This window comes from Gorilla gorilla, chromosome 2, assembly GCF_029281585.2.
Source record: "Gorilla gorilla gorilla isolate KB3781 chromosome 2, NHGRI_mGorGor1-v2.1_pri, whole genome shotgun sequence".
In the NCBI taxonomy this organism is placed as follows: Eukaryota; Metazoa; Chordata; class Mammalia; order Primates; family Hominidae; genus Gorilla; species Gorilla gorilla.
The window spans coordinates 171,963,527-171,990,262 of NC_086017.1; the positions used below are offsets into that span (position 1 = coordinate 171,963,527).

General features: G+C 37.4%; 1 protein-coding gene across 2 annotated transcripts in view; it reads left to right on the top strand.

The window, feature by feature from the left end:
- PPM1L (protein phosphatase, Mg2+/Mn2+ dependent 1L) overlaps positions 1 to 26,736 on the top strand; it is a 318,938-nt gene that overhangs the window by 80,168 nt on the left and 212,034 nt on the right. Inside the window, exon 1 of one of the 2 annotated variants that reach the window (XM_019024655.4) lies at positions 1,438 to 6,533. The exons of the other annotated variant lie outside the window; for it this stretch is intronic. Coding sequence (XP_018880200.1) covers positions 6,516 to 6,533 — 18 coding nt within the window. The 5' untranslated portion in view covers positions 1,438 to 6,515. Of the gene's footprint in view, positions 1 to 1,437; positions 6,534 to 26,736 lie in introns of those variants that run through there. 2 annotated transcript variants of the gene reach the window in all.

Genomic DNA, 26,736 nt, shown 5'->3' on the forward strand with positions numbered 1-26,736 from the left:
TTCTCATTTTTGCCTTTTTATTCTATTGACCATGTTGCCATCCCTAGCCCTACCACTTGGCCGATTCTGCATCATAGAAACTAGCTTAGCAGCATATTATCATGGATGTGAATATATTTTTGAGTAGGGAATATGATCAAGAGTTCTATAGTATCTTTCCAAAAACATTTTTTAGAGACAAATCTTTTCTCCCAAATATTCATTTAGTTTGGAACATCTCTGCTCTTACTGTAAATCACAGTGACATTATCCAGGGGGTATCTAGGGATACCCCCTGGATAATCTGCTTTTTGATCACATCCCATGACTTCTTATCCTTCTCTGTTCTGGCTAGAAATCAATGTGTCCATTTTTTTCTAGGCCAGCTAATATTTGAGGATTGAAATATCTTTTCAGGTATCTTATTATTTGGAAATACATGATTGGCTCTAACTATGACAGATAGGAATCTGTTGCTCTCAAGCAGTCATCCTAAGGAAACTAAGCTCTGAAGGTTTCTGGAAGTATTTTTAAGAAGTAGGAAGCTGCTCTTGAATTTATTGCTTTTCTTTGGAAGGAAAGGATGAGAGAGAGAGAGAGAGAGAAAGAGAGAGAGAGACAGACAGGTTAGCAGTGTGAATAGTGGGCAGGGGACTTCAGAGCCTTCTGCTCTGTTACTGATCTTGTGGCTCTCTAACAAGAAGGCTCTTGTGCTTTTGAGCAAGTCATTTTACCTGATTTCCATCATCTGTAAAATGTAGCAGCTCAATTGAATTTTTCAGTCTCTAAAATTTTGGTATCACTGACTCACAGATACAGAGAAAGTAAATGAGTTGCCTAAAGTTACGTGATTTACTCATGGCGGAGCCAGCACTCACCCCCCTGCCCATCTAGGTCCCTGTAGTTCCTGCCTTGTATATGGGTAGTAGATTATCTGAGTGTAGGTTGGACACTTTCTGTGTTTTCTGAGTGGACTCCTCATTAATCCATCTTTAGTCAATCAAGCACTCTTGGTTATTACTTAAAGTGATAACATTAGGTTCTTTAGTTGGTTTCTTGTTTTTGACCTGTTGGTGAATTTTTACCAATCTCATGTGACAAAGATTGTGGAAGCTTTAAAAAATGTTCTCTAAAATCTTAATGCAAAGTGGTATTCTCCTTCCCTTCTTAGAGACATTAGCTCCACTGGAGGAAAAAGACACAAATGCCTATTTCATTTTAAAAATCAATTATCTTGCCTTACAACATAAAGCAGTATTTTACACATTGAATTATTTGAGTTCCACCTTGACATTTTTTCTTCTTTGATTGCCCCCTTGCTGTTATTTTGTTAACATTTTTCTTTAAATGGACCTACTTTATTTTACTTAAGTGTGTTTTCAAAATTTGATAACTGTGAACTCACAGGTTGATTTATTATGTTGTTTCCAATTCACTTTAAAGTAATAAACTATATATAAAAAAAGCTTTCTTGTGCCATCTGAAACCTTCTGATGTGTATATACAGTACTTTGGGAAACTTTGCATAAGACCATCTGGGTCTACTGGTTGAATGGTAAGAGAAGGGAGTAATAAAAAAATAAGAAACAAAAATGATACTGTTATAAGCTTATAAGCCATGTGGGTAATAAATTAGAATGGAAACATGAGTTTGTAAAGACAGATAAATGAATTTCCTTGACTTCAAGCCACTGTTATTGTCAAGATAAAGTTGTGCATGTAGAGAAGGAAGTCTAACAAAATGACATTCCATTCTGGGGCTTAAATGCTTGCCCTTCCTTCTTTTTTATGACTCTTGCTTTATTGAATAGCACTGGGGTCATAAGGCCCCAGTAGATGTAAATGCTATGCTGTACCTCTTGTCAGGAAGGCCAGCCTTTGTGTCTGCGGGAGGAATGCTTGTCCTTGTTGCAAGAAGGTAAAACAGTCAGAAGCAAATGAGATCAGGTTTAGATTGCCAAGCCTCGGGTGGGACCCTTGGAGGTCAGAACACAGACAAAAGGAAACAGGAAAGCATGTTTAAGAGGAAGACAAGGGTAGGGCTAGCTTCATGGTCATGCAACCATGTGAACTTATGGTTGCACAAGTTCCCATGCCTAGAAGGGCCCTGAACTTGGTTTAATGCTCTGCTGTCACTGTCTTGAAATTCTTATTAATTTTTAAATGAGGAAGCTTGTATTTTTATTTTGTACTGGGCCCTGCAAATTATGTAGCCAGCCCTTGGTGTGGGGTAGACAAATGCTTATAGAAGACTTTGTGGTTTAGGTTCATGGGGTAGAACTGGAAGAGTGAGAACTAGATAGTAAGTTGCAAAAAAGGAAAAAGTTTCAGCTACTAACTGGTGGTGTCTCTTCTGATTGACCTTAGTTCATAGATTAAATAATTTAACATTGGACTCCAGGATTCTTTTTGCCTTAAACTCCTAGGCTGGCTGACTAACTTCCTTCCATGGTTATGAAGTAGTAGAGGGAATGGCAAATTATATCTGGAGAACATGGATAATGAAATGAATAGATCTCTGAGAACTTGAAAAAATTATGTAGTAAGTTTGTTCCTGATGAGTTAAAGTGTAAAACCAACTCATAGTGGATTAAGTAGGGGCTTGCATGTAAATATCCACAAAGGGTGGCTATAAGACAACAGAGAGTGATGGGCAGTAGAGGTGATGGTGGGCACCCAAGGAAACATAGCATGTTTAAAGGAAAATCTGTATTGAATTTCAGCCTGTTATTGCCAAGTTATGTTCAGTCATGTTATTGTTCCTTGTAGCTAAAATCCTTCCAGGTTTTTTAGAAGTAGCTGGAAATCTGGATTTTTGACTGTGATATTTTTCAATTAAAGAAAAACAACTATGTAGACTATGTCTGAGTTGAATTCATTTTAATCCTTAAGTGGACTTTTTAAAAACTTCTTTTCTAAAGATTAATATAAGAAGTGACCATTCAAATTACTGTTTTAGGGAGGGAGTCATAGCCATGTGAGGCCATCTCTAGTAAGGAGATGGAATTAGAGTAAGAGTTGCCAGTGGATACTGAGGATTATGATACAGAAGGAGCTCTAAATTTTCTATATTGGAGGGTCTTGGGGGTTAAAAACAGGCTTGTCTTTGAGGACTTATGCTATGGCTTGAATGTGTCCCCAAATATCATGTATTGGAAACTTAATACCCAAATTTATATGTTGATGGCATTTGGAAGTGAGTCCTTTGGGAGATAATTAGGATTAGATAAGGTCATCAGGGTAGGCCTCCCATGATGGGACTGGTAGCTTTATAAGAAGAGGAAGACAGACCTACACACAACTTGCCTTCTCACCATGAGATGCCCTCCGCTCTGTTATGACATGGCAAGAAGGCCCTCACCAGATGCTGGTGCTATGCTCTTTGACTTCCCAGCCTCCAGAACCATTATCTAAATAAATCTTTATTGTTTATAAATTACCCAGTCTGTGGTAATTGGTTATAGTTACAGAAAACAGACTAAGACAACTTATTTGGAATTATGTTTGCATAGCAAACTCACTGTTTTTACTTAGATTATATGACATAGTCATAAGAAATAGCCAACCTTTCTAGTACATTTTTTCCCACACCTTAGATAAGATTGAAAAACCAGCAATTTCCCATCTCTAGGAGTGGGTGGGGAACTCTTAGAGCTGCTGGATTGTAAGGGGAAGTAAAAAAAAAGTTCTCACACCCCAGACCAGTCTTTTGCCCACCACTCTTATGGTTTATTTTTAAAACAAGGTCATCATTATTATGGATACATCAGGCTTTCTTAGCCTGATATCATTAAACATGCAATTCATTTTGTGATTTCCCCGAGTGTGTGCTCACCTTCTGAATATGATTTGACTTCCCAACTGGATTGGTCAGAGGGAGGGAATGGGTAGGTCCTGCAGTTTAGAATATAGGTGTTTCTATGACTGTTTATTGTTAATTATAACTTAATAAATTGACATTCTAGCATTAAACAGCAGTCTTGTGACTGTGGTCAGTGAACCTGCCAATGAAATTTCGAATCTCTTTGGTCAGCTGACACACTCAGTTTTGAACTTGGGCAGCTCAGAACCAGATCCTAGACTATAGCAAACTGGTCAAAGTAATGAATGAAATTTTGGGAGCCCCGTTGGAAAGCCTTTCCCTAGGTGACATAAAAAATATATCTCGAATGTATGCATTTTTCCTATTTGAATTTCTTTAGTGATAGAGTTGACACATACGGTTTATAAAAGTCATGGAGTAGGGAGGGATAGCCCCATGGAAGTGTTAATAGAATTTCAGATAATTTTGGGAAATGCTGGTTTAAGTGAAGGTAACTGATTTCTTTATGAGGACTTTTCCAGAACATTTAATCTTCTAATGAGTGATCCAGTAGGAACAAATGGTAAGTGGTGTTTCTCAACCTCATTTGCTAATGGTACTTTTAAAATGTTTCCTTGGCAACACTTTTGGAAAGCATCGTGAAATATTTACCAAGTGCAGCCTTAAGAATACAATGAAATTGAGATATTTCTGGAATTTTCCTGGTGTCTAGTCAGTTTTGGGAAATTTGTGCTGAACCCCAGTTTGCATTGGGTTTCATAAGACCTACCAGAGAGTTCTGGAATCCACAGGAATGACCATTTGCTCACTAGGTATCTGTATTAGTGAGAGTTCTTCAGAGAAACAGAACCAATAGGATGTAGATACAGATGTACATATAGATATACGAGCTGAAATTTATTAGCGGGATTGGCTCACACAATTATGAAGGCCGAGAAGTCCTACAGTGGACTGCATGCAAGCTGAAGAACCCAGGAAGCCAGTGGCTTGGCTTAGTTCAAGTCCAAAGGCCTGAGAACCAAGGCCTGGTGTAACTCTCAATCTGTAGTCAAAGGCCTGACAACCTGGGGATGCTGCTGGCAGAAGTCTCCAAAGGCTGGAGAACCTGGAGTTCTTATGTCCATGGGTAGAAGAAGATGGTATTCTATCTCCAGGGGAGAGAGAGAGAGAGAGAGAGAAGGAGAGAGAGAGAGAGAAGGAGAGAGAGAGAGAAAGAGAGAGAGAGAGGAGAGAGAGAGAAAGAGAGAGAAGGAGAGAGAGAGAGAAAGAGAAAGAGAGAACATATTTGCCTTTCTTTCTATCTGGGCTGTCAGCTGATTGGATGGTGCCCACCCACTTTGGGTGACGGAGGATCTTTCTTATTGAGTCTACTGATTCAAATGTCAAATCTCTTCTGGAAACACTTTCACAGACATGTGCAGAAATAATACTTTGCCAGCTCTCTGGGTATCCCTTAGTCTAGTCAAGTTGACACCTAAAAGTAATCATTACAATACATGAACCTGGAATTGTCCCAGTGTGGACCCAAGGCAGAAATGGAATTTAGTAATGTGGGGTTGGGAATCTGGATGTACATATTGTGAGTCATCTTGGAATTGCCAGAGTCCAAGACTTTTTTTTTTTATCTGTATATATTTTCTTCCGATAGCTTACTTCTTAAAAGGGAACTTCCCAGGTTGAATATGCAATGCTTATTAAGACCCATTCCAGAAACCCAGCTGTGTTCTCACAGATAGGACTCAATGAGCACAATGGTTAAATCTTTATCTTTACAGAGATTTCTTTTTTCAGAGGATTGGAGATTAGATTATAGAGTAATATGGTTTTATAGACATTCATGTTACTTTCTTTGATTCTAGAATAAGGAAAAGGAATGCAGAGCTACATTTCTTAATATGAAATGGTGATTGCCAGTACAGCCCAACTGTATATTTTCAGCGTGTAATGACAACATTAGGAGGAAAATTGATTAGTACTTTTAAAACAGCAGGAAAATTATTTCTGCCCAAACATTGATTAGCCTTTGAATGGACTTTCTTATAATTCTTTTCTTCCACAGACTGCAGGGTGCAGCACAGTCATATTTTAGGCAGAGTCAAGCAGAGAAACCTACTTGCCGCTATTAAACTTATTACTGCCTTTTCCAGTGGGTGCAAATAACTTTGTCTTCAGTAGTTACACTCTCCTGGCTTGATAACACATAAGGACTTCTTTGTTTATTTTGATTAAAGAGACTAAAGATACTTTTGTCTTATGTGAAATGTGAAAACAGTGAAATATTGAAATTTTTTGATGACATATATTCCTCCTTTTGGCTTATAAATGTCAACTTGTTTAGCTTCCTTGCATGAGTGCTTTAAAATTTATTAGCTGAAGCTCAGGTAATATTAATTTGTTCCTGGTTATATGTTATATAAAATATAGGAATAAAGAAAACTGAGGTCCTTACCCTCAGGTAACTTATATATTTGAGGAGTTAAGACATAGAAATAAGATAAATAGGAGAGTTTATGATGAGCCCCAGATGAGTGGGTTGGAATATTACATAACCAGTACAGGGTTTCAGAAGGAGAGAGATTTTGTGTGCGTGCATCCTGAAATAGTTGGGGAGGACTCATGCAGGAGCTGGAACTTGGAGATGGGAAGAATTCATCCAGGTGGAAGAGGGTAGGAGGGATGCTGGTGCCATTAGCAGAGAGGGCTAGACCAGAACATGCCTGCTTTTTCAACAGTGAGTAGATCTGTTTGGCTCTAATAGAGGACTCATGATGGGGGGTAATGAATAATGGGAAATAAAACTAGAGGGGTAGGTTGAATTCAAATTGGGAGGGGCTTTGAATGCCAGGCAAGGGAATTTGGACTTTATTCTGTAGAAAATGGATGAACAGTGAAGGTTCTTAGCCAGGAATAAGAAGAAAATTGAAGAAATTGCTTTGTAGTTTAGTTAGAGCAGAAGCAGCGTACAGCTGTGAACCCAAGTGCCTTAGATGGAAGATAAGGGCAAAAAGAACTGTATGCAAGCTCTGTCTTCACTTCTGATGAGATGCAGGAAGAAGTTAGCTGCTTAATTCTCTTTATTTTTCCTTCTCTCATTTAAGGTTTGTATTAAATCTCTTTTTCAGTCTTAAAATGCATTAATTCAAATTTGACCTTCCTTACTGTCTGATAGTTGAATATCCAAAGCTATTTTCAGTTGTTCCAGATTGTCACAGGTTTTGATGTCTAGGTGCCAACTGGAAGGGCCAAACCTGGCCTGCGGAGGATTGTTTTTAAAATCTGATTCTAAATTAAGCACTTTGAGACAGAAGAAATGAGATGTGGCCTAGTTCTAACTCACCATTTAGCTAAATGTATATGTATTTTTTTCTCTGCCTAAATATTTGTCTTATTCTTTTAGACCCAAAAATCTCAGAGCCAAGAATATTTAGATTCCCTTTCACTCTTTCACTTTTTCCAATAGTTTTTGGCTTTTACTATACTTAATAAGTTACACTTATAAAGGAATGTCTCCAAATCTAATTCTTTTTTTTTTTTAAAAAAATTGTTTTAAATTCCTGGCCCTCCTCCTATCCTATATCTCACAAATTATTAAAATGGAATTGAATTTATTTCTTGAAGGAGGAGCTACTGATAGGATTTAGACTTTTAAATATCTAAAATTAAGTTCTAAACAATAGTGTTCCTATTAGCAATAGAAATTGTGGTTATAGAGAAACAGAGTATAGTGTAAGCTTTAGAGCAAGCCTGTCCAACCCGCGGTCCATGTGCCATATGCAGCCCAGGACGGCTTTGAATGAGGCCCAACAAAAATTTGTAAACTTTCTTAAAACATTATGATTTTTGTGTGTGCGTGTATGGCAATTCTTTTATACATATATATATATATTTTTTTTAATTGTACTTTAAGTTCTAGGGTACATGTGCACAACGTGCAGGTTTGTTACATATGTATACATGTGCCACGTTGGTGTGCTGCACCCATTAACTCGTCATTTACATTAGGTATATCTCCTAATGCTATGCCTCCCCTCTCCCCCTACACCACAACAGGCCCCGGTGTGTGATGTTCCCCTTCCTGTGTCCAGGTGTTCTCATTGTTCAGTTCCCCTAGTTCAACCATTGTGGAAGACAGTGTGGCGATTCCTCAGGGATCTAGAACTAGAAATACCATTTGACCCAGTCATCCCATGACTGGGTATATACCCAAAGGATTAGAAATCATGCTGCTATAAAGACACATGCACACGTATGTTTATTGCGGCACTATTCACAATAGCAAAGACTGGGAACCAACCCAAATGTCCAACAATGATAGACTGAATTAAGAAAATGTGGTACATATACACCATGGAATACTATGCAGCCATAAAAAGTATGTGGCAATTCTTAAGAAAAGCTCATCAGCTATTGTTGTAGTTTATGTGTAACTCAAGCCAATTATTCTTCCATGTGGCCCAGAGAAGCCAAAAGATTGGATACCCCTGCTTTTGAGCCAGAAAAACCTGTTTTAAAATTCTCCCTCTGCCACTCACTACTTAGGTGATCTGAATGTATTACTGTGACTACACATCCTTATTTGGAATTCCATGGGTAGAACTTAAAGCAAGTTCTTTTCTCTTTATATAAGTGGACTCTGGTCTAATACTTACAGTGATAGAGTATGGGTAAATACACAAATAGACTTTTAAGGGTATCCTTTAGCCTTCAGACTTTCTGAGACCTGCTGAGATACAGAAGAGAAGAAGTGGAGAGACTCCATGGGCAAAAAGGGACTTGAGAGTTATGGCTCCTCGAGATCTAGGTTCTTAGTCTCACTGAGCCTCGGCTTCTTCATCTCTAAAATGGAGAATAATATTTAACTTATAGAGATATTATGAAGGTAAAAATAGATAATTTAGCACAATGCTATATATATATATATATATGTTTTAAATACTTGTCTTTTGCCAGATACCGGTTTGCAAATCTTTTCTTGCCATCTATAGATTATGTTTCCATCCTCTTCACATGTCTTCTGCAGAGGAAAAGTTTTTAATCTTAATGATTTACAACTTGTCAGTTTTTCCTTTTCCTGGATTATGCTTTCAATGTCATGTCTGAGAACTGTTTGTCTAGCCCTAGATTATGAAAATTTTTTCTGTTTTTTAAAGAGCCTTATTGAAATATAATTAACATACTGTACAATTCACCCATATAAAGTGTACAATTCAATAGTTTTTAGTTAGGTTCACAGAGTTGTGCAACTGTCATTCTGATAAGTTTTAGAACATTTTCATCACCCCAAGCAGAAGCTTTGTACCCATTAGCAGTTATCCTCTATTTCTCCCCATCTTCCTTGTCCCCCCAACCTAGGCAAACACTAATCTACTTTCTGTCTCTGTAGATTTGCCTATTCTGGACATTTTATATAAATAGAATCTGTGGTCTCTTGTCACTGGCTTCTTTCACTTGAACAGTGTTTTCAAAGTTCATCCATGTTGTAGCATGTATCAGTATTTCATTCCTTTTCATTGCAGAATAATATTCCATTGTATTAATATGAATATATAAGATTTTGTTTATCTATTCATTAGTTTATGGACATTGGATTGTTCCCACTTTTTGGCTACTATGAATAATGCTGCTATGAACATTTGTGTACAATATGTGTATGGACATATGTTTCTTATATATCCAATATGTACATAAAAAGAATATGGTACATATGTTGGTATATGGTTGGTAGAAATGCCTATTCAGAGTCTTTGTCCATTTTTTGTTTTAATCTTTTTATCATTGAATTGTAAGAGTTTTAAAATATATTCTGGATATAAGTCGTTTATTAGATATATGATTTGCAAATGTTTTTCCATTCTTTGGGTTGTGTTTTCATCTTCTTGATGATATCATTTGTAGCACAAAGTTTTAGATTCCATTGAAGCTCAATGTATCTATTTATTTATTATTATTATTTTTGGTCTCTTGTGTGCTGTTGTATCTAAGAATCCATTGCCTAAGCCAAGGTCACAAATTTACTCCAATGTTTTCTTTTAAAAGTTTTATAGTTTTTGCTGATACATTTAGGCCCTATGATACATTTTGACTTTTGTGTATGATGTAAAAATTTCTTATGCTTCCTTCTAAAAATTATATAGGTTTGTGTTTTTGTGTTTTACATTTAAATCTGCAATCCATTTAAGTTAATTTTTGTATAATGTATGTCAATTATGCCAGTATCATTTGTTGAACATAAGCTAAATTTTTAGGTAAAAATTTAAGTGCCCTATATACAGTCAGACTTCAAGCTGGTTTTTCTTCAGAGAAGGAAATACATTTGAGAAGGGATTTTCCACTTTATTTAGACTTTAAAGAAGAAAAATAAATAGAAAGTAGAAATATTAAGAAACTACGAAGTAGGTGTACCACCTCCATTTTTCCAATTGCAAAAAGAAGATAGTTTTTATAAAGGTGTTTCATAATACCACTTAAAAGATTTGCAAGTAGAATAGTATTTAATGAGATTATCTTCCAATAAAGAAAATGGAAAGGTTTCTCACTGAAGGTGAAAACACATATATTATTTTAAAAGTTCTGAAGTCTTCAAACTAAAATGATGTACTATAACAAAAAAACTTGGTTTTTCATATTTCAAGTCTTTTTGTCTGGATCTTTGTTCATTCATGGCTTTTATTAGGTTTGCGAACAGTTGGCGGACATGTGGTGAAGTCACACCTCATTAATAGAATATAAATTTTCCATGTGGTTTTGTTGCCTCTTTGCAGTTATTTTGCTTTAAGACAAACTTCTGTTTCATAAAAGTTGGGCCTTTCTGTCTTGGGAAATCTCTGCAGATACTTCATATTTGTTTTAAATTATACATCGTCTCTTAAGTTTTCCAGTCATGCTTTATACTTCATTGTGTTCCTTAAAAATGTTGTATTATTAGGATCTTCACCTTGAAAGATTGTTTCAAAAAATTGTTATTACATTGAGATAAGTCTTTTAAAGTACAACAGTGTCCTGTTATCTAGATTAGATGGATGACTGAGGATTAGAATATATATGGAAGATCAGTCACCAGTTAAATTGGTTGGTTAGTTATAAAGTATATGTTGACAGTGTGCATAGTGCTTTGTGATACTCTTGAGAAAAATTTTTAATTGACATATAATTTTATAATTAGCATACCATAAACTTCACCTTTTAAAGTGTACAAGTTAGTGCTTCTTTTTAATATGTTCACAAAGTTGTGCAACTGTTACCCCTATCTAATTCTACATTGTTATGATATTTGTTAATTGCTTATTATTTATTTATTTTTTACTAGTTTTGTATGTGTAGCTTACTTCAAAATATATTTGAGGTAATTTACAGTAAGAGACTCATTATAACAGGGCCACTATGATATAAGAGGTCAAAAACAGTAGTAGAAAGGAAAGAATACCAAAAACTCAAACTGAAATTAATGTAGTATTGCTATTAGGCAAAGCACATAAATCCAGAACTCTGAATCTGGTAGCATTTTTTTCTTCTATCATGGTGCCAAATTTATTTCTCCTAAGAACTTGCTTTTCTTAAACAAGTCAAATCACACTGTTTCTCCCCTCTTTAAAGTTCCCTCTTGATTCTCACAGCCAAAAGTCATGTTTCATATTAATGTTTGAGACTTATTCAAGGTCACATATATTTGGGGGGCAAACATGGCATATCTTCTTGTAGTATCAATTTTTCCTAAAAAATTTAGAGAAGAACCAATATTTTATATTAATTTTAAAACATTGCTTAATGTAAAAAATAGATATAGAGTGGAATGAAGAATATGCCTGAAATCAATGCAAGATTTCAAATAGATATGCTCAATTGTGATCTTAGCTGAGAAAAAATGAAGTGAAAATAGAGTAGAATAACGAATTTGCCTGAAAGGAACGCAAGACTTCAAATAAATGTTGTGCTCAATTGTGATCTCAACTGGTAAGTGTGATCTCAGGAACCCTTCTGCCCTTCCTAGTACATATTTTCTCTTTGCCAGTAGTGATGCTGCCTTGGAAATACCTGCAAAAACTGCAAAGTTCTGGCTTACCAAACCAAACACACACACTCAGGGACATACCAAAAACAAAACAAAACAAAACAAAACAAAACAAATCAAAGCAAAAACCAGAAACAAAACAACCCAACAAATGCCCAAGCCTTATTTCCAAATCCTAAGATTGGTATAAAACCACTCACAATATACTAAACTTCTCTCAGATTGGGACCAATATTGGGCCTTTTCCAGATTCATCTTGCCTGGAACACCACCATGCTTCCTGCCCAGCCTATCAGATCACCACTCCTTCCTCGGGTCTCAGCTGTGAAATTTCTGTACAAGTTGCTATGTTCCCTAGGCATTGTGTTCCTGACTCTGTCGTCTGTTGCTGGAATTACCACAGTGAATTATTATGGAATGGAGGGCAGTCTGATTAGGCATAGAGTACGATGGTAATGGATGTATATTCCTTCTTAACTGCAGACTCCTCAAAAGCAGGGTTCATCTTTTACTCATCTTTATATTCTTGGTGCTTCCTATTGCTCCCGACACATAGTACATATTTAATAAATGTATTCTTGAATTAATGAATAAATTCTGAATGATAATAATTTGTGGAGTATAGTAATGCAGATAATTTTATTTGGGCTTAGTAGTTTGTTTTTGTTTTGTATTTTAGAATAAATGGTTTTCTCATATTTCTTATTCCCTTCTTAGTGCATCCCAGTAAGGCTTCTAGCACCCATCAGTGTACTGAAACTGCTCTTGCTGGGTCAACAACAACCCAGGGTCCAAATCTAGTGGACTTTTTTTTCCCATTGCTTTCTTAATGGAGCTTTCCATTGCATTTGACACTATTGTAACTTCTTCATTTTTGAAGCTCCTTACTCTCGTATTTCTGAAACAGTGCCCTCTCCCACATCTTCTTATATCAACTATTACATGTCAACAGGCTATTCTTCTGGCTGCTTCTTAAGTGTTTGTTAGTGTCCGCAGGTTCTATCTTCCACTCTTGTCCTTCTCTAACTTGCACTGGGGCATCTCCCTCTGTAGTCTCCCTGTGTCTGTTCTGTGACCATAATCCTTAGATTGGGGTCCTTAGTTCAGTTCTTGTGTGCATCTCTGCAGCTGCCTCCTTGGCATTGCCACCAGAATAGTCCAAAGCTTCACAAATGTTTTATGTCTAAAATAAAATTCTCCTTCTTTCCTGCTAAACTAGTTCTTCTATTAACATATTCTTTCTCTCATTTTATGAAAGTATACTATCTACTCAATTACTGAAGCTGGAAATCTGGCAGTCCTCTAGGATCCTTCTTCTTTACTTTCCCCTTCAAATTAACCATGAAAACCTCTCATTTTTTTCCCCTGTGTATTTCACAAATTAATTTTATTATCCAAAGTGATGGCCTTCTCTCTCCAGTACTCTCCCTTCTCTCCGCAGGGTGGAGAGTGCATATGGGGAGTGGAGAAACTGACACTATCTAGCCCAGTGACCTCATTTTTAACCTAGTAATCCAGGACTTGTCAGTTATATGGGCATATATTAAACATTAAATAATTGGTGTTTTCTGGTCCTGGCATTTCCAGAAGCACTCTAATCTTTTTTCACAGCTACACATGCACTATTTCTTGGTTCATGCCTCATAGTTTCCCTGCTGGCCTGTCCTGCCGTAGGATTCTTTGGACTACCCTAGACCTAGAACGACTTGGGTCTTTTCCAGAGCCACATTAGGGAATGTTCTGCAGAACTTCTTTCACATTCAGCATTCCCTGCATCCAAGTAGCAGTCAGAGGACTCTGGCATGGCCAGGAGACCTGCATTCTCTTTCTTTCTTTCTTTCTTTTTTTTTTTTTTTTTTTTTTAAGATGGAGTCTCGCTCTGTCGCCCAGGCTGGAGTGCAGTGACACGATCTTGGCTCATGGCTCACTGCAAGCTCTGCCTCCCGGGTTCATGCCATTCTCCTGCCTCAGCCTCCCGAGTAGCTGGGACTACAGGTGCCCACCACCACGCCCAGCTAATATTTTTTTTGTATTTTTAGTAGAGACACAGTTTCACTGTGTGAGCCAGGATGGTCTCGATCTCCTGACCTTGTGATCCGCCTGCCTCAGCCTCCCGAGTAGCTGGGACTACAGGCGCCCGCCACCACGCCCGGCTAATTTTTTGTTTTTGTATTTTTAGTAGAGATGGAATTTCACTGTGTGAGCCAGGATGGTCTCGATCTCCTGACCTCGTGATCCGCCTGCCTCAGCCTCCCAAAGTGCTGGGAACTTGGGCTGGAATCCGGGGATGATTAGGAAAAACAAGCCATGCCTTGTCTTCCATACACTCACACCCAACACTCATACTTCGCTTCTGGCCACTAAAATATGTGGAGGTTTTTCCTACACAGCCAATTCTCTGACACCAGCTGAGTGTCTTACAATTCAATGCAGTTCTGACACTATCTACCCACAGGTTAAGGGCTCAGTCCCACAAGACTGCCCTTATTTCAGACACTGATCACAAGTCCAGATTGTCACTTACACTCCTCACCTACGGCTATCAATCAGAGGTTCCCATGAGCGTGTCCTTAGGTTTGATCATTTGCTAGAATGGTGCACAGAACACAGGGAAACACTTTACTTATGTTTACCTGTTTAATACAAAGGATACAACCCAAGAACAGCCAGATGAAAGAGATTCATAGAGCAAGGTCCAGGGGAAGCACTAGATTTGGACAGTGGGTTATTGTTGACCCAGCAAGAGCAGTTTCAGTACACTGATGGGTGCTAGAAGTCTTACTGGGATGCACTAAGAAGGTAGCATTCCTAGCACCTCCGTGTGTTAGGAAAGCTCTCCAAACCCTGTCTTTTTGGGTTTTTATAGAGGTTTCATTAAATAGTCATTGTTGATTAAATCATTGGCCATTAGTGATTTAGTCAACCTCCAGTCCTGCCCCTCTCCCTGGACTTTGGGGGTTGAGGCTGAAATCCCAACCTTCTAATCACATGGCTGGTCCCTCTGGCAACCAGCCCCCATCCTGAGGCTATCCAGGAGCCTCCAGCCACCAGCCATCCAATAAGTATACAAAAAGAAACATCATTTTGGAGATTTCCAAAGGTTTTAGAAGCTGTGCACATGGATACTGGGAAGAGACCAAATATATATTTCTTATTATGTCATGGGCAATTACCGTTTTCTCCTGGGCTGGCAGGGAATAGGTCTGCTTAGCCAGCTCTCAATCTGCAGCTCCACGTCATGACTCTACCATTGATTCCATAGAGGAAGAATCTTATTTCACTTTAAGGATATTGCTTCTTACTCTTTTTTTGGGGGGGGAGGGTCATTATTGTTTTTCTCTCTTACAGTTTTTTGGTCATTACTGTTTTCCCATACTTGTCAGAGAGTAATCCCCCCACCCCGCCTCCCTGTTTTCTCTCTCCTGTCAGTCCCAGCACTCTCTAAAAGACATGCTTGTAAATACGGTCATTTTTATACCTTTTTAATTTTCTTCCCTCTGTCACAAAAGATTTGAAATATTATACCACTGTACGACCAGATAGATGTTAAATTTCACTTACCTTATAGGCAAGAGTTTCTTTTTTAAACAGGATTGTGGGGTAATAGGATCTCATTGTTTAGAAAACCAGAGGGGTAGCTCCTGTCGTCAGCGATGATTAAAAATTAAAGGTAGTGTCTGCTTCTGATTTATCTGTATTTACTTAAGTAGATGTGTTTTTGATTGTCTATCACCTAGGGCTAAAAAAGGGCACCAAATCAGTGATTCTGTTATTTTCTTTGAAAAGTTGAGGGCTGTGTCCAAACTTGAGGCCAAACTATGTTGAAAATAGGTAATTTAAATGCCTGGTTTGTTAGGAGTAAATTACCGCTGCCAGTAGATTCCGTGGCTGCTTGGCAGGGGTAATTTGCTTCATTGCAGTGTTTTCTAGTTGAGGTAAATTATTCCTTTTAGAAAGTTAAATCTTCGTAGAGAAAGTAAACATTTCATCTTTGAGAAGGAAGAATAGCTTGTTAAAATATTGAAAACATTTATTGAACATCTAACATGAAGCTTTGACAGGGGAAGAAAAGAGATACATTTTAGAAAACAAGACTTTTTACCGAGAGTATGTCTTGAGTAAAGCACTTAGTAGGAGCATTAGTTATCTAGAGGGAAAGATCTGATACTTGGGGAATGAAGAGAGAGGCAAGCCAGGAAATGGGAAGGAAGGAGGAAGGTGGAAAGGTACCCAAGACACATTCTGCTGTTACTCCGTAGTGACCCTTTCCGAAGCCTGCATTCCTGAGCCAAGACCTTCCATTGTCTTTCAAGTATCAGGCCTGGTTTTGCTCTTCATAGGAAATGAGTTCATTGTTGTTTTTGACATCCTGTCGATTTTTTCCCCTCAAAGAGTAGATAATTAGAACTTTGATGAAGAAAAGGTCGTATGTTCTGTTTTATACATAATCATTTTCTGAACCATCAAGTGTAATTCAGCTTCAATCTTCAGAGCGAATGAAGATTACTTAGGATGTATTAAACTGTGTGAATTTAATGTTCATGACAAGTGTTTCATAAAGGAAGATGCTGGCTATTATCTCTCCTCAGAAGGAAATTGTTGATAAGAAACCATTCTGAGAAGTAAGATTTATGGCAACATCAGAGGCTAGAGAAGCTGGGGCAGCTTAGCACCCAGGACGATCAGGACAACTAGGACAATTCAGTTTTTCTTGTGCTGTCTTTTGTGTTACAAAAACAAACAAACAAAAATTTTTATATAGCCTCACTCCAAAAGCAATTAAGGAAAATATTTATTCATTAAAAACAATGCTGTATTTTAATGAAGCATGTTAATGTTTAACAGAGATAGTTTATTAAAAAGGGATAGCAGTGAGAGAGCTTCCCCCCCTTTTTTTTTTTGAGCTTTCCCCCTTTTTATTGTTTTTCCCCTCAAATAAAATCCTTACATTTGAATAATTTATTGATTCAGGACAGAGTGGGTTGGTAATTTTATCTTGACCTCATTCATCTAAAGAACCATATAACCCAAATACAAAAAGTCAGACTCTTATGCTTCAAAAACCAATGCTATTTAAGTAAATGAAGTTAATTTAACTCATTCTCTTTAAACAAACTGGCTGGAAGGGTCAACTTTTCAGTGACTGTACAATCAGCAACTATGCTTTTAATATCGTACTTTTCCAATTGTATTCTGTGGATGGTTGGTCATCTCTAAAGGTACTTCAGGTCATTTACTGTAGAATTTATGTTTATAACACTGTATTTTATTTCTTCTAGAGTTCACCAAAAGCAGTGTCATTTCATCTTTTAACTGAAAACAGATATTCTTTAAGATGTTAGTTTCCTGTGGTTGCTGATATAAATTATCATAAACTTGGTGGCTTAAAACAGTGGAAATTTGTTTTCTCACAGCTCTGGAGGCCAAATTTCAAAAATCAAGGTGTTGACAGGGTCCCACTCCATATGAAAGCTCTAAGGAAGCATCCATTTCCTGCCTCTCCAGCTGGAGGTAGCTTCTGGCATTCCTTGGCTTGTGGTTGCATGATGCCAGTCTCTGCCTCTGTGGTCACATTGCTTCCTCCTCTTTTGTCTGAAAACACCCTCTGATTGCATTTAGGGCCAAACTTCTCAAGGCCCTTAATTTAATCACTTTTTCTTTTTGGCAGTGGGAGGGAGCATATAAAGTAATAATCACAGGTTCTGGAGATTAGGACATATACGTAATTGTTTTGGGGGCCACCATTCAGCCTACTACAAATACTTTATTCTTTTTTATTGCTCCATAGATTTAGAATGTTCACTCTACCTATCCTACCTGTATTAAGAATATATCATCATAATCTTTCTAAAATCCCATGTAGATCTAGATAGAGCAGAAAATACAAACTTTTCCCTTTCCCAATAATCAACCTACATTTAATTATTCATGCTATGATGGACTGCATAAATTAAAGAAAAAATAGAAAATCTGAAAGGGAAGATAATGATCTCATTGTTATTTATAGTTGACTATGGTCAACTATAAAAGTATAAAAATACTAAAATTATTAAATGTCATATTTATGATCATTTGTTCACCTGAAGAGTATTGAATAATAAGGGGTACATTTGGGTTATACTGAATGAGTGTTGAAAATGATTGAAAATCATTGAAAATAATTTATTTGGGGTTGAAATTTTATCAAATAAATAATCTATAAGGTGTATACATTATGAGCAAGTTAGCAAGAGTGTCTTGATACAAAGTATTGGTAAAAGAAAAGGTAGTTCACACTGAGTTTGTTTTCAATTTAATTCATTTTTGCAGATGTCAACAAAATCTTTCACCTTTTTATAGTATTCAGGAAGAAGAGAGCATGTAAGGTCAAACTTTAATTAACTTTTCTTTGCCTATACTGGACTTTCCCTACACAAATAGGTACTTATATTCTGATCACAAGTCCCCACACATCGGTTGTAGATAGCAATGTCAAGTTAGTGCATACCCAGCTACTAAAGTTTATTGGACTTTCAGGTGTTCTTGGCATGCCAGGCAGGTGGTACCCAGTTATTTAGAGAGATCTTTCTTTCAGACCTTAGACATGTCTTTTACATATAAATTACTTAGGTACTTTGACCGCATCATGTGGTTCAGTTTGTTTTACAATGAAGACTAGAGCTTGGGGAAGGGTGGTTTTTGTTGCCCATGCTTACCTGAAATTCAGAAAACTTATCTTGAAGGAGCCAGAGCCAGTTGGTATATCTCTGAGAACTGTCCTTAGACTCTTAGCTGGGTGGTGTTTTCCTAGTCCTTGTGTAAAAGGGTAAAGATGGTGGAATGTACAAGGTAAAGTGTTTTTAGGATATACGTGTCTGGGTGCCACAAAGGGCATGAGTAGGGAACAGTGAAGGATGAGGGTGAAACCATTCATTGATCCTAATCATGGAAAGCCTTGAATACCAGGCTTAGAAGTTTGGATTTTCTCAATGTGCAAAAATCGGTAGCATTTCCATATACCAACAATATCCAAGCTGAGTGCCAAATCAAGAACACAATTCAATTCACAGTAGAGACACATACACACACATACACCCCTAGGAATACGGCAGTTCAGGGAGGTAAAAGATTTCTACAATGTGAATTACAAAACACTGTTGAAAGAAATCAGAGATAACAAACAAATGAAAAAAACATTCCATGCTCATGGATAGGAAGTACCAGTATTGTTAAAATGCCCATATTGCCCAAAGCAATTTACAGATTCAATGCTATTTCTATCAAACTACCAATGACATTGTTCAAAGAATTAGAAAAAAACTATTCTAAAATTCATGTGGAACCAAAAAAAAAAAAAAAAAGAGTCCGAATAGCCAAAACAATCCTAAGCAAAAAAAACAAAGTCACAGGCATCACATTACTCAATTTCAAACTATACTACAAGGCTATAGTAGCAAAAACAGCATGGTGCTGGTTTAAAAACAGACACATAGACTAATGAAACAGAATAGAGAACCCAGAAAAAAAAGCTGCATACCTACAACCATATGATCTTCGACAAAGTCAACAAAAATGAGCAATGGAGAAAGGACTTCCTATTCAATAAATGATGCTGGGATAACTGGCTAGCCCTATGCAGAAGACTGAAACTGGACCCCTTCCTTTCACTATAAATAGAAATCAACTCAATATCAATTAAAGACTTAAATATAAAACCTAAAGCTATAAAAACCCTTGAAGAAAACCTAGGAAATACTATTCTGGACATAGGCTCTGGCAAAGATTTCTTAATGAAGACACCAAAAGTAATTGCAACAAAAACAAAGATTGACAAATGGGACCTAATTAAATTAAAGAACTCTGCACAGTGAAACAAACTATCCATAGAGTAAACCAACAGCCCACAGAATGGGAGAAAATATTTGCAAACTATGCGTCTAGCAAAGGCTAATATCCGTAATCTGTAAGGAACTTAAATTAACAAGCAAAAAGCAAACAACCCCATTAAAAAGTGGACAAAGAGCATGAATAGACACGTTTCAAAAGACACCAACGCATGGCCAACAGGCACATAAAAAATGCTCAACATCACTAATCAGATACAAATCAAAACCACAATGAGATACCATTTCACACAAGTCAGAATGGCGATTATTAAAAAGTCAAAAAACAACAGATGCTGGCGAGGTTGTGGAGAAAAAGGAACACTTATACACTGCTGGAGGGAACGTAAGTGTTTCAGCTACTGTGGAAAACAATTTGGTGATTTCTCAAAGAATTTAAAACAGAACTCCCATTCGACCCAGCAATCTCATTATTAGGTTGTATTAGGGTTCTCTAGAGGGACAGAACTAACAGGATAGATGTATATATAAAGGGGAGTTTATTAAGGAGTATTGGCTCACACGATCACAAAGTGAGGTCCCACAATAGGCTGTCTGCAAGCTGAGGAGTAAGGAAGCTAGTCTGAGTCCCAAAGCTGAAGAACCTGGAGTCTGATGTGTGAGGGCAGGAAGCATCCAGCATGAGAGAAAGATGTAGGCCAGAAGACTAAACCAGCTTAGTCTTTCCATGTTCTTCTGCCGGCTTTTATTCTGGCTGCACTGGCAGCTGATTAGATTGTGCCCACCGAGATTGAGAGTGGGTCTGCTTTTCCCAGTCCACTTACACAAATGTTGATCTCCTTTGGCAACACCCTCACAGGCACACCCAGGAACAATACTTTATATCCTTCAGTCCAATCAAGTTGACTCTTAATATTAACCATCACATTGGTAAACCCAAAGGAATATAAACCGTTCGACCGTGAAGATACATGCATTCGTATGTTAATCACAGCACTATTCACAATAGCAAGGATGTGGAATCAACTTAGATGCCCATCAACCATGGACTGGATAAAAAAATTGTGGTATATGTACAGCATAGAACACGACACAGGCATAAAAAAAGAATGAGCTCATGTCCTTTGCAGCAGCATGGATGGTGCTGGAGGCCATTATCCTAAGCAAACTAATGCAGAAACAGAAAACCAAATACCACATGTTCTCACTTATAAGTGGGAGCTAAACACTGAGTACACATGAACACTGAGAAAGGAGCAGACACCGGGGCATACTTGGGGGTGGAAAGTGGGAGGAGGGTGAGGATTGAAAAACTGCCTATCAGATACCATGCTTATTACCTGGTGATGAAATAATCTGTACATCAAACCTTCATGACATGTAATTTACCTGTATAACAAACCTGCATGTGTACCCTGAACTACAATAAAAGCTAAAAATTCAGATTTTCTTCTTTCTTTGATTCTCTCCCTCTCATTTAATTCTTCTCCCTATTTATTTCACCTTAGATGGCAGTGGATTTATTCAGTTTTTGTAGTTGATTGTTTAATAGTATTTTAGTCTCTATAGTTTTAACCAAATTTCTGAAACTTCTTTCCAGAAGTATATTTTGATGTTTGATTCTAACTTTCCTATCCTTTACTTGCCAAAAGCAACAAACAAAAAACCCAGATTTTAAATTGTAAGTTTCTACCACTTTAAAAGAAAGAAGTTAATATTCTTGATGTTACACTTCTTTTTAAAAAAATGCCTTTTGTTTCCCGGAAAAATATGGAAGTTTTTTTTGCTGCCGAAAGGTCATGGTTTCTTCCTTCTAATTACATTCTTTAAAATTCTGACAGTGTGGGCTTTGCAAATTATACCATCATAACTCTTGAATGTGCTTTTCATAAAATTCAACACATTTTATCTTTAGCCTCCAAAGTCCTTATGACTTATACCATTATTCATACAAACTACAGGTTTAGAATAAAGTAAACAAAATTCCTGCTTTAATATACAACTACAGTTGTTTTTTGGTTGTGTTTCTGGTTGGATAATCCAGATCAGACTTTGTGACTAGGAGCTGTAAGTAAGGTGGCTGCCTTAAAATGTAATGCAAAAACAGTCCTTTTTAGTCTTTTTGTCTTGTGGCTGGGACCATATGGTTTTCTGAACTTCATATGTATAATAGTCCTTTTTTGCGTGGACTCCATTCATTTATATTCTACTGTTTATTCATTCTTTCATTTTGAGTATCTATTCTATATTAGTCTTGTGAATATAGAAATACAAGGCATGGTGCCTGCTCTTAAAGAGGTTAAAGGCTTATGGGAGAGGCAGGCATATAAACAAATAATTACAGCCTAAAATAATAAATGCTATTGTAGTGGTAAGACAAAGTCCTTCTTGTGGCTTAAACTCTCTAGCCCACATTCCCCAGCTAATTATTTTCTTCTGTGGATTTTCATACTTGTCTCTCAATCTCTTTTTCAGATATATGCATATCCATATTGCTTACTTAACCTTTTCTGCTTCCAGGTTCCCATTTTGGGTGTGGAAGCCTTTTGCAGTGACTGTGTCCTGTCATGACTCTTTTGGTAGCCCTCTCCAGTATTCCAGCTTTGCCTTTAAATTTTAACGGAGAGAAAAATAACGTATCTCATTCTTGGTGAAACATTTAGGCTGTTTAGTTGACATTTGAAATGGCAGAGTCTATTGTTCTAAAAGGAAAATTATCCATACTGTATAATGTGGACTATTGATAGAATATGGAATCAGGCATGTCTTTTTATGTATTTATGAAAGTAAAGCAGTGCTTCCATTTTAGCACAAATAACTTTCAAAGCAAAGTTATTTAAAATTTCTCTTTTCTTTTCTTTTTTTTCTTTTTTCTTTCTTCTCGCTCTGTCATCCAGGCTGGAGTGCAGTAGCATGGTCTTGGCTTACTGCAAGCTCCGCCTCCCAGATTCAATTGATTCTCCTGCCTCAGCCTCCTCAGTAGCTAGGATTGCAGGAGCTTGCCACCACGCCCAGCTAATTTTTGTATTTTTAGTAGACACAGGGTTTCACTGTGTTGGTCAGGCTGGTCCTGAACTCCTGACCTCAGGTGATCCACCCACCTTGGCCTCCCAAAGCAAAAGTTATTCACTTCAAGTGCAGTGAATCACAATAAATCTTATTTCCTTATTTTTATATTTGTTTTTATAATGAAAGGGACTACATTACCCTCAATAAAAGGTGGACAGTTTCACCCTTTACTTATTAGTTATATTTTGAGTAAAAAATACAAGGTTTATAGAGTGTTTACTAAAACAGTGAAGCACAGGTAAATAAAATTCAAGAGTATCCACATGGGTGGTATTAATTTACCTGTTTAAATTCTGAATGAGTTACTAAAAGCTTGAGATATAGTCCTAACTCTCTGACTTCAGTTTCCTCATCTATAATAAGATGTTATTATGGTAGACACTTGTTTTGTCTGCTCAACTTCCATTTCTCCCTGTATTTGAAAAAGTTCCTACTTTCAAGTACTGGGTCCAACCCAGTCTGTTCCCTTTTATCCAGGAGTGAGCATGTGACCCAGCCTAGGTCAATGAATCTCTACTTCCTGTGGCCACTGGGGTAGTTAGGGTGGGTAAGCAACCCAGAATGGATGGATCAGAAGTCAACTTCTGGGATTTGTCTGGAACTATTAAAGAAGATGCCTTTTTCCCTATAATATTCCTAAGTAAGTAGAATGGAAAGGTGGAATTGTGGGCAATCTGCACATGGAGGTAACTAGAGATGGAGCCTATATGGAGGAAAGCAGACCCTATCTATGCATGAATCTAACACTCCCTTTTCAGGTGTTTCTCCAGTAAAGGCTTTTTTGATTGTTGTTGTTTTCTTATGCCAGTTTGAGTTGTCCTTTATTATGTCACATGCAAATGATAGGATCCAGGCTAATTCAGTTTGGCCAGTTAACCTTTAAGGTCTTTCCAGTTTCTACATTGCATGATTCTTTGCCTTCTTTTATTTCATGCTAGTTAGATTATTATGATTGAATGAGGTTAGGCAAATAATAACTGGATATTTTCAAGAGGAATAACTTCTCTATCTGGGAAATATCAGTGTATTTCTCATAGGAGTTGTCAAGAGTAATTGTTCTACATTTTGATCTTACTTGTGTTTATTTTATGGCATAACTTCACCTTTGACTTTTTCCCACCCCTGGTCTAGCTGTATTCACTCCTACTAGGGCATATAAAGTTAAAGAAAAGAATGAAATGCAAACATTGCTTGATATTAAAATGATAAGCAAAATTTATTTCCTTCTGAATTGTGTACACAAATGACCCCTTTCTGAGCCACCCTCACCCCTGGGTCAATATGTGCATTTTGTGAGGATAACTTTTCAGAACACTACATGAAAATGGAAACAAGAAAATACCTGGGAGCTGCCTGATAAAAGTGTATTTGTGAGAAGGTTTATGAGGTAGTGATGTCAAATAAGAACTTGGATGCGGAAGCCTCTGGTGAGTCCTGGCTCCACCCTTTATTTAGCTGTAACCTCGATCAAGTTCTGTAAATTTGCCTTGTCTTTCCAGTGGTTGGGTTGCTGTGAGGGTGATGTGATATGAAATGTGAAGGCAGTTTACATGTCAAACCTGATGAAGGGCTGAAATTATTTAGGAATGAATGAGCCTAACTAATTTAGTGAGTGTCATTGATGATTTGTAGAAGAAGCAAGAGACTGGGAAACATTGGGAGATAAGATTACACATGTGGATAGTTTCAGATTTTAAAATCTGGACTGAGGAGTTTAAACTTGTTTAAAAATAAAGAAGCAAGTTTTAGTCACCACATCCAGATGCCTTCCTCCAAATCATTTTTAAAACTTTGTTCTTTTCTTTTCATTCCCACAACCAATACAAACTCCTGACTCACCTTGTAGATTCTAATATATTCCTCAGCTAACGTCCTGTTGCCACATTTATTGTCCTAAAAATAGTAGACCCTAATTACATGAAGAAGGCAACTGAATGTGGTGCCTGACAGACTCTATAGAATGAAACATAGGGATGTGTAAAAATGTATCACAAAGACTGGGAAAATGGTGGTATTATTAACAAAAGGAAGCAGATGGTAAGGGACCCACAATGAAGTAATAAGGCACCCAGCTGGCATCATTGCACAGGAAATTGCAGATTTAGGATTAGCACTTAGATAGTGGAATCCCTGTATAGATTTGGAAGTTACAAAGCCAGGACTTTATATCTCAAAGCATCCTGCCTTAGGTTGGGCTGCTAAAATGAAAGACCATAGGTGAGTGGCTTAAACAACAGACATTTATTTCTCACAGTTTTGGAGGCTGGGAAGTCCAAGATCAAGGTGCTGGCAGATCTGGTGTCTGATGAGGTTCCTCTTCCTACTTTGTAGGTGGCTGCCTTCCTGCGATATTGTAAAAGGTGGAAAGAGATCATTTATCTCTTGTCTCTTCCTATAAGGGCTATAATCCCATTCATGAGGGTTTCATCATCATGACCTAAATACCTCTAAAAAGCCCCACCTCCAAATATCATCACATTAGGGATTAGGGCTTCAATATATGAATTTTGGGGGAACACAAGCATTTAGTTCATAACAGATCCTTAAGACATTGTCTGGCTTTGACTTTTTCAGATAAGAGCTTCAAAGTAGAAAGAGGTTTTTCATATAAGAGGCTGAAAGGTTCAAAGTGGAAGGTCACGTAATGTATCATCAGTGGCGCAGCTGGGAATAAAACCTTTATTTGCTGACTCCAAGGCCAGTGTTCTTTCCTTTCCACTGTGCAGCACCTCTGTGGCATTAACCCAAAGAGTACAATGGAAGTTGTATAGAGTAAGGATTATAATGAGAAGCAACTATGTGCTGGGCAGAATATAGTGTAATGTCCTACTGTTGCCTAGATACAACTCTGAAGATACTGATAGCTTTAACATGAGAAAGCCAAGATGTTAGATCATTTAGACGGGATGGATAACAGGGAAAAGCTAGATTATCAAGTGCTTGGCAGCTGATATAAATAAATACTAAATAATTCTTATGCCAATTGCTCTTAAAGGCATTATAGTGTAATTATTTATTTAGAATATGAATTTTTATGCCAAACAGTACTGTGTTCGATTTCTGGCTCTGTTACTTGCTATCTGAGATGCCTTTGAGCTTCAGTTTCCTAATCTGTATAGTGGGGGACAATAACAACCACCTGATAGGGTTGTTGTATGTATTGATGATGGTATTAGTTTCCTACTGCTGCTATAAATTACAAAAAAAATCTAGTGGTTTAAAACAACACAAGTTTGTTATTATGGCTCTGAAGGTCAGATATCTGAAAATGGGTGTTATGGCACTAACCAAGGTGTCAGCAGACCTGTGTTCCTTTTGAAGGCTCTAGGGGAGAATTTGCTCGTGTTTTCCAGCTTCTAGAGACTGGCCAGTCTTTGGTGCAGCCACCTTCTAGCAATGGCATCAGTTCAACTTTTGCTTCCATTGCTAGCTTTCCTCTGGCTGATATTCCTGCTTCTTTCTCATAAAGACCTCTGTGCCCACCTAATACATTGGGACCACCTAAGTAATGGAGGAAAATATTCCCATCTCAAGACTCTTACCTTTATCACATCTGCAGAGTCCCGTTTGCCATGTAAGGTAATGTATTCACAGGTGTTAGGGACTAGGGCATGGACATATTTGAGGGGGGGCCGTGATTCTGCCTACCACACTGATGATGATGATGCTAATGAAGATGATGAGGAAAAGTAGCTGCTGTTAGTATTTCACTCACTCCCAAAATTACTTTTAGTATTTTGTCAAAGAAAATAAGTTCTATCCCAAAACATGTAACAAGAGCAAGCCTGGCCTGATCAGGGGATTGAGCTTCTGATTTGATAAAAGCTTCCTCACCCCTTCAGTTGAAAGTGGTTTCCTTCAAATAGCTTCCTGGAAACTTCTGGGCTGTGCACATTAGTCCCTTTCAATTCAGGCACTGAAATGCTAGCAAAATGAAGGTATGTTTTCTGGAAACCAGCTATCAATCTAGCACAAGCGACTATTAGGAAAATCAAGGACGTGCTGCGGGGATGTGGAATAGGACACCTGGGTTT